Source organism: Camarhynchus parvulus, chromosome 5 (genome assembly GCF_901933205.1).
Source record: "Camarhynchus parvulus chromosome 5, STF_HiC, whole genome shotgun sequence".
Taxonomy (NCBI): domain Eukaryota; kingdom Metazoa; phylum Chordata; class Aves; order Passeriformes; family Thraupidae; genus Camarhynchus; species Camarhynchus parvulus.
This window is the reverse complement of record NC_044575.1, coordinates 52,959,805-52,968,927: the sequence shown is the minus strand read 5'-3', so window position 1 is coordinate 52,968,927 and position 9,123 is coordinate 52,959,805. Positions and strand designations below refer to the sequence as shown.

Sequence of the window (9,123 nt, the reverse complement as noted above, 5' to 3'; positions counted from 1 at the left end):
TGTCTGTGCAATAGCTCAGCTTTATTTTACCCTTTGCAGAATAATTCTTTGGAGACTGGAGGAGAAAGATGATTTGGTATCTGAAGTCTTGACCTGAGACTCACAAGACTTTTCTTCTGAGTTTGCTGCTGCCTGCACAGATTGATGTATTTCTCTCTCTGCTTTTGCTGCTCATATCAGCAGCTGATAAACTCTGGGTAACCAAATCCAGATACTTGTTTGCTGTTCAGGGTGAAGGAGCATGAGCTTGGTGGGACCTCAAGGCATTAGTATGAATGTTCATTGATGTGAAACAAAGAAAGACAACAAAGAAGGAAAAAGGAGAACAAAGTGTTTGCTGGATGGTGCACAGCAGGGCTGATTTCCTTGCTCTTTGAGGTGGATGCTCATGCTTTCCTTGCATGTGGCTGCAGTAGGCTGGGAGCTTTGCATTGATGTTTCTCAGCAGTGCCAGGCTGGAGGATGCTGCTACTGCCTCAGAAACCAAGTCCAGCACCTCTGAGCAACGTGTCTTATGTGCAGAAAGAATATGACGAGTCGGGATTGAAATTCCTCCAGGACTGTGACATCTTGCTTCATGCTGGTGAAGTAGAGACTCACAGCAAGGATCAGCACTGCACAAAACAAGAGCCACAGGAGCACAGGCAATCCAGATGATGTCCTGTCATCTGCTGAACGGTGATGAGAAGAAAAAAAGGAAGCAGCATTATTTTAGTGCTATCTTAAACGCTTCCCAAATTTGATCCCCTGCTGATGCCTTTGTCCCAGTTTTGTGGCAGCAGCAGGGTACAGAGGGCTCTGGTGGTGAGCACTTCTCTAGGCATCAGTTAAGTGATAGTGAGTCACACCTCCTGATGGAAGGTGGTGAGTATGAAAGATATCATCTAATGGAGCATTTAAAGAGTTTAATTATATACAATAAGAACAGGATTAGCATAGCTAATGCATGATCTCAACTTCCCCTACAGCAATTATTTTTTATACCTTTACCCTAAATGTTAAGTTGAATGATAGGAGAATATGAAGCTACTTGGTCTAATTATTTAATGTTCACAAATGCCCCATAAAAGAGAGAAGCTATAGATTTCTGTCCCTTTCCCTGTTAAGTCAGCTTGTTTGGGACTCCTGCTAATTATGGGAAGAACCCAAACATGGCTCCATTAACCAAGAGGCATGTTCAGAAAGCTATGGCAGTTTGAACCACTCTCAGAGTGCTTTGTGTGCTAATTACACCACAACATCCTCTGCACTTGCTCTTCAGCAAGAGCATACTGTAAAGATTTTTCCTGCCTTCAAAATATTTTTCAAATGTGTTTAAAGGTTGGGCACAGCACGTATGTGGATATCAGAGGGCTGCATTCAGCCTGCTGACAGCTGTGTCTCAGTCCTTGCCTGTGTGTATCCATCCCTGGGCCTTGGGGATCCAGTTTTGATTCAGCCCTGGCTGCTCTCTCTGACTGCATGGCCATTGCACACTCGGCACTATTTCATAAAGCACTTAGAGTATTAAACATGCAGTATAAAGCCAAATTCATGCCTGAATAAAACCCATAGTGTGCAGCTATTTTCCTGCCATATGCACATAATCAATAAGGAGATAAAAATGTGGAGTGTATTATTATGGGTAAAGGGCCAACATTAGCTGTAACATATTTAAATTAGCTTCTACTCCGAGCCCTGGAATACACACCAGTCAATTAAACTGTCACACAGATGTACAGAGAGGAAGGTAAAAGTCATAAAACCAAGCCAGAAACACATAATAATGTATCAAAAAGTGTATGGGGAGAAGGTAAAATGTTAATAGGCAGTCATTTTATAGCTAACCAGAAACCAAATCAATGTCCCATAATAGGCCTGAGTGAATTATTTGCAGCAAGTAATTTATTCATTTGAATTTAGCCCTTCTTTCTGTTTTCAAATTATCCATGTGCAGGCTTCAGATTTTATAAATTTGCGTGTTTGGCATTATTCTATGCAGGGTTGATATGAAGGTGTTTAGCCAGGGAATTGCTCACCACTTTCTGGTTTTGCAGAGATTTGTGAGCTGGGAGTTGGTGTTTCCCTTGTGAGATTTCCCACACCACAGGCTACAGCTCCTGACTGGGTGCTCCACCTGCCTTTTCCAATGTGGGGCTTGGCTGATGAGCACACATGGCAGCAGAGAAACCTTCCTGTGGAAGCTGAAGAGCTTTTCACATCAACCCTTTCATATGAAGTGCTTGTAACCTGTTTCAACTTTTAAAAAGTTACTTTCCATGTGAAATTTCTGGGTGATCTCAAATGTAAACTTGAGCTTTCCTTATATCCTCTCAGTTATGAAATATGTTCTATCTATGAACAGAAGGAAATAATGCAGAAGAGCAATTCCACCTGCAAAATTGTGATGAGCTATGCTCACAACAGCTTCAGCCCATCACTACATTTAGGTGTTGAAAATCAAATTTGCTTTTCTCGATTACAATTAGAAATTTAATGCTTAAATTTGTTAGTTAAATTGCTTGTTGGAAGAGCACAGACCTGTGCCCAGTCTCATGGCAACTCATCTGAGAAGAGCACTGGACCTGAATACAGGAGATTTTGTTTCAGCTCCTGCCTTGGGTACACATTTCCACTATGCCCTGAAGAATATTTGATCTTTGCCTTTCTGGCTGCAGCACCCTGTTTCCAGCCCAGTAACAGCCCTAGATGATGCCACCATTGTCATGAGCATACAGCCTCCATTCCTGGACAAGAGCAAAAGCTGAGGGATATGGGGACAAATCCCTGAGAGGCTTTTTGTCCTCCCAAAACTACAGCTCTGTGTGTGTATATAATACATGTATAGGTGCCCCTCTCCCCTTCCCTGCCTACAGCAGGGGCTGCATGTTGCCCAGGGCCTCTAGAAATGATCACCATCATCAGAATATCCACATACACTCATTTGCTTGGCGGTCTGTGAGGCTGCCAGACCTCAAAAAAAAAATCAGAAAAAACCTGATTATTTTTATTATTTCTACCCTGCTGATAGCATATAAATGAATTGTCTCTTCCCCTCATACAAAACTCAGCAGGGAGAACTATTGTTTAGCTTGGGGTGCTTTCCCTGCATATCTTTGTGAGAAACCCGCACCTATTCGAATGCCATAAAATATATTAATGATATTTAAATTAAAAATAGCTTCAGGGATTTAATTTTTGTTTCCACTATTTGTCTTACTAGATGTCTTGTTTAAAATTGCACCAGACCTCATCAGCACCTTGTGCTGCTTATGCTGAGAAGAAAAAGCAGCAACCACTGACAACGCAAACTGCTGTGCCTATGGAGGGTGTATTTGCACAGTGCATCCCACCAGCTGCAAAAGCAAACTCAGGTTAATGCTAGGGATGGCTCACAGTTATAATGTGAAAAATTCTACTTACCCACTACGTAGTCACAGCAGGAAATTACTGGAAAACAAAATGAAAATGTTTTTACTTGCCTGGAAAGGTCTCTTGGCAGCAGGTGAACAAGAAAAGCCAGGACCAAGCAGTGTCTCTGAAATTGCCTGTCACCTTGGAGATGCTGGGCAACCTCTTACACTGCTTTTGGCTCTGGGTGAGGACCTACCCAATCCATGCAAACATGCAAAGATGCAGGTGCACTTCAGGAAAGTGAGGAAAAATTATTGAGTGAGAGAATTCAGAGGCAGGATTGCTGCTGTTGCAGGGAGGTCAGGAAACAGCTCTGCTAAAACCCCTCCCTATGGCACATAATTCCTAGAAAGGAAAGTATTTAGACCAGCAGGCTGAAAGAATGAAAGTTAAGAAAGCACTGTCAGACTAACTTTCATCAACAATATCCTGGAAATGTGTTTGCTTGGCAGCCAGGCCCAGACACGATCCAGGATGAAAAGTCCTGGACTGGAAATGGAAAAATTTCAGTGGTGCCAGAAACCTTCATTTTACCAGCCTTAATGTGAGTAATAGTGTATGGACAAACAGCAAATAATCTAAATCACAGACTGTTTGTAACAGAGAATACTAATTATGGGTTGGAACATCTCTCATGTCTCCATGAAAAAGAGTCTCAGAGTCTTCTCCATGCTTGCAGCTCCCTGTATGAGTTCCAGCGTGGCTTTGCTGAAGCCAGAGCCAGGGGGAGACCAGCCTGGTCCCCTGGGCTGCACTGACTGCAGGATTCCCAGTGCTGATGTGGGGCATGGACTCTGGCAGAGAGCTGAGGGAGTTGTTAATTCCCATCAGAATCCTGCTCTTGAGCAGTCAGATGAGCTTTGAGGAATTTAGGGCTGACTCACTGAGCCTCTCCAGGAGTTCAGTTTTGGTGGGAAAGCCCAGGCCATGTCAACAAGCTTATCAAGAAACAGCTTCCCCTCCATGCATCAGGAGGCATCCTCCCAAGCAATGCATTGCCAAACAAGTGAGAGTTCTGTTTATAGACACAGCAGATGCCAAGCCTTATTTTCAGAAACTGTAGCAGTCCAAACAGGGGGCTGACAGAAATTTTACCATTCTGTCACCTGTGTTTTGACCAACTGACATATCAAACCCATATAATTTTAGTTCTATACTAATAAATACAATTTTCTTTTTTGGATGGGTTTGGGAAAGTCAGAAGGTAACACCAATTATTATTTGGTATGGCATACACCATGTGCACAAGTGCAAACTGGATCCTTGTGCCAGACCTCTGCTGAAGGTCACTCCCAGCTGACCTACTTGCAATATTTTGGCTCATGAAGGAAAAGACCAGAGGTTTTGTTAGCTGTGTCAGTCCTTGGGTGCCTCTGTTGGCAGAAGTTATTACATCCTGGCTGCTGGGCTCAGACCTCTGCTGTTGTATTCTGTGGCATCCTAGTTACCCACAGTGACATAATTATGTTTAAATTTGGTCTGAGTGGAAACATTGCTCTGGGGAAGCCCTGGGGCCCAGCCAGGCCCAGGGTGTACAATGACCCCTGTGGGGCTGACTCAGGAGTCACTGTGACAGCAGCTGAGGGTGAGGCAGGAGCCTGTCCATCCCTGTCCATCCCAGGGCAGGCAGGCGATGGACCAGATGCAGTTCTGCAGAGCACAGAGCAAACATCATCCATCCTCTGCTCTGTGCTGAGCTGAAAATCACAAATCATCACAGGGGGAAGCTGATGTGCCCAGACAGAGTGGATGTTAAAAGCTGGAAAGGTCATGGCAAAATTCCTGATAGCTTGAGCATACCATGTTCAATGACTTCTTCTGGCTCACGGAATCGAACCCTTCTCTCTGCTCTCCGCCTCTCCCCCACAGCTTGGTCCACAGGTGGCCTTTTCCTCAGTATGGAAGGAGGAGAGCTGCTGTCATCTGTCTAAAGAGTTGAGCAAAACACAAAACACGTGACCATTCAAACAGGGTGAAGCATCTGGGTGAAGTTTTGATCTTTGGTGGATGTGTTACCGTGTCCCTCGAAGGACATGATGTGTAACACCTCTGCTTGGACAGACCACTGACATATTTACAGCCAAACAAAAGGGATATTCCTACATTGCCATAGATCTGCAGTACTCTAAAGCTGTATTCTCAGGGGAAAGGATAGCTAAAGCAATGGACGTTCAGAAAGGATTTCTCTAAATTGTAACAAATATTTGCTGAAGGTGCTGCTCAACAGCCTTGGGCTGCTCTTAGAAGAACATAAATGTGATATGAAATATATGAACCATATCATTTGGAGCACCTTTGAAATGTTCTGAGCTAAGCAGTTCCATTCAGAATGCAGCATTATCATTTCAACAACTGGGACTGTGCAGCTCACTTGGTTTTGGACACTCCTGATGGGTACAAGAAGGTAATTTATCTGTATTTCAATATAACAATTATCATGTTGCTCTGGTTTTTGCTTGGAAACCACATTTAGTCTTTGACAACAGAATCATAATGCTGTGGATTCTTTGAAATTACAAGAAAGAGAGCTTCAATAACATTAATAACTCACTGCTCTGCATGGGAATGCTCCCACAGTCAACTGCCCAAAGTGAATCCAAAGAACCTTGATTCAGACATCGCTGTCCTGTGGCAGTAGAGAGCAGATGGCAATTTTTCTGCTTTTCAAAGTGAGAGGTAGAGATTCTTAACATTCTATTTTAAGACTGAAGTAATCTTCTCTAGCCCTTTCCATCTCTCCCCTCTGTTCCTCTGCTAGATAAAGGTTATTATTTCTTCTGGATTTCTCTCTGTTCCCTTTTCTCCCCCTTGTTTGTTGTTCCCCCACTCAGTGATTGCATGCTCCTTACTTCAATTCTTCTTCTTGCTTTAATCTTTCTACTCCTCAATTATGTGCTTTTGTCCTTTTTTTGACCCAAATGCCATTGCCTTGACTTTTCTTGTTGGATGCTTTCTCCATGCTCACCATTTTACACACCCACTCCTTGGACTGCAGAAGCAGGATTAGGTCCCAGTGACTGCAATCTGGGGGTGTCAGACCCCAGAGTAAAGGGGATAAATAGTTTTCTTACACATCACATTCTGGATAACCTCAGAAGGCATATTACATAGCCAGCAGGAACTGCCATGGGGTGAGGAATGTCTTTGATCCCTTCTCCTGAGAGATTCATAAAACCAATCTCATCACTGATAAGGATGCTTTCTCTGAACCTGGGGTCATATCACCTTTGTCTCATGACTGGGGACAGTGTGTGTTGAAGCTCATTCATCAGCTAAGAAGCTGGAAGTCCCATTCATGTTATGGAAAACCTGGATTTCACTTCTTTCTGAGTCCAAAGAAATACAAAGCTATGTCTAAATACACGCCCTCATCATCAGGGTTATGGTGCACACACGGGAGCAGGGAATCTCAGTCTCTGCCACTGGAGCTGTCTTGTTTGGCCTTGAATAATTAAATATTCATTGAGCTAAAGAAAGAAAGAAAGAATGACTTTACAGCCTCGTGTTTGGGTGCTCCCTTGGGGGTGGCAGAAGCCTGCTCCTATCCTTGCTCCAATGAATACTTAATATGTAATACTTAAATATTCATTGGAGCGGTCACTGGGAACAGGGTCTCTCATCTGCCAGGTGAACACCCCAATCCCTCTGCAACAGCCACACACTCACTTACTCACATAATGAATATTTGATTACTCTGTGTAAAATGAAACAGGTTTAGGGAGACACAGCCTAGCTCAGGCTGGGGGTGGTTATAGCTATAAGGGCTTCTCCTATGGCACGACCAAGGAAACTGAACCTTGTATTTGAAGAGATTTATAACTCCAAGTGCAGCTGTTGCCCATATGAGCTTTTCCAAACACTTAGCAGAGACAGCGCATCAGAAGAGAAAAACATGAAACAACTGGCTGGTTGGATAGCACCTAGCCAAGGAAGACCTTAAAAAGGAAGTGATTTCATGATATTCACTAGACTTTAATAGCTTACAGAAATCAAAGCTACACATTGTCAGAACGAACAAAACACTGCCCCCTCAGACAGAAATCTGGTGTTAGCATACTGTGACAAGAGCTGGAAACCTACCAAAGTGATAGCTGGGCAATTGTATGGCCCTAAAACAACCCATTTGTAACAAGCTGCAGGCACTGCATGCAGGGACTTCATCCCCCATGAGAAGATGACTTACCTGCAGCTCTTTGGCACTAGGATCAGGACGTGAGGCTGGACATATTTGGGACATGTACTCTGGATGCCAACATGAAGCCTCCCACATGAAGCTTTGGATGGAAAGCCTCTTGCCCAGAAACTGAGAAGGAGCAGGGAAAAGTGTCCAGAGATCCCTGAGCAGGGGGACGGAGCCGGCAGCGGCTCCGCACAGCCGGGAGCAGAGAGGAGGATGAGGAGGGGGAAGAAGAGTTTGTGTCCTTTGTACCAGGGCTGGTGTGGGAAGGATGAGATGTACTCAGGAGCCAAAAATAGCACCCAGTGATAATACTGGCTGTGCAGCTGGAAGCAGGGCTGCTCTGGCAGCGGGAGAGGGCCTGAGTGGAGCAAGTCACAGATAAACACCTACGTGTTTGTTCTGCCTGAATGTGAATTGGGGGTGGTTTTTTTAAATAGCAATTTCTGCATTTCTGTGATCATGTTGGATTCCTTTCCAGAATCCATTCCCAATCACAAAAGCCTTGCAAGTGGGATTGCTTTTAATCCTTCTTCTGTTCAAAATATGTGGGTAAAGTCACCAGCAAATTATATAAATATAGTGGGATGACAGATATCTCCCTCCAGAACAGTTATGGCCTCACTTTATATGTTTTACAAATTAAATTCATTATTATAGTAATAAAGTGGGATTTAAACATTTGACATTTCTACTCATAATAAGATTATTGATAGAAAGAGAGGTGATTTACTGTTCAAGAGGCTTTAACAGTCCCTTGTCAAATACTGAAGGCTGGGCATCATCAAATATAGAATTTCTTGTTAGAAATACCTGCCATGATTGCTGAAATATACTGGTTTGTTGTCCCTGCAAGCACAAGCTTGTGCTTTCTTTTTTTCTTTTTCTTTCCATGGAGCTATTTATTTGCAGCGCCATGTGTAATGTACATGGTTTGATTTTATAGCAGGTGGTTGGATGGATATTTCCAAGTCATGTTCAGGCTGGGCCTTGCTCTGCAGGGCAGAGAGGGTGGCAAGATGCTCATACTGGCACTGGAAACCAGAGGGCACAGTTCCTCTCTGGGCTTCACTACTTACTCGCTTCCTTTCAGGCATTTGGGGAATGGGTGAGTAGATGGAAAGGGGTGGGATCCTCCCCCAGAGAAAACTGGGCCAGAGCAGCAGAGGAGGCTTCTGAGGCTGATGTGGGGTCAGCAAACCCCTCAGGACTTGCTGCCCTCCTGCAGCTCAGCCTCTGCATGGGTGCACTGTCCTCAAGCCTGTCCTTGGTGACATCAGCATCCATGTGGAGAGGAATAGATTGTGCTGGTCTAGGGCTCTCCACTGAATGCACCATATCTAAAAGCCCCCTGAAGAGAGTTACCTTACCTTCTCTTTCCTGTGCATTGGGGTGATGGAGGGCTTTTCCTCATGCTGAAACCAGCTCACAGCTGCAGGCCTTGTGAAATGCTTCCAAAATCCCCTCTCTGCTGTGTCCTGCAAGTGTTCCACAGATGTTATTTCAGGAAATCTAAGATGGCTTTTGGTGGGGAAAAGACAGTCTTTAAAATT

General features: G+C 44.1%; 1 protein-coding gene across 1 annotated transcript; it reads right to left on the bottom strand.

Moving 5' to 3' along the window:
• Positions 1–468: 468 nt before the first annotated feature.
• On the bottom strand, positions 469–8,667 carry C5H14orf180 (chromosome 5 C14orf180 homolog). The gene is given in 7 exon segments (XM_030950054.1): positions 469–671; positions 3,403–3,429; positions 5,194–5,320; positions 7,577–7,698; positions 7,701–7,847; positions 7,850–7,931; positions 8,650–8,667. Coding segments are annotated over 7 exon segments (726 nt in total).
• Between the last annotated feature and the right edge of the window lie 456 nt (positions 8,668–9,123).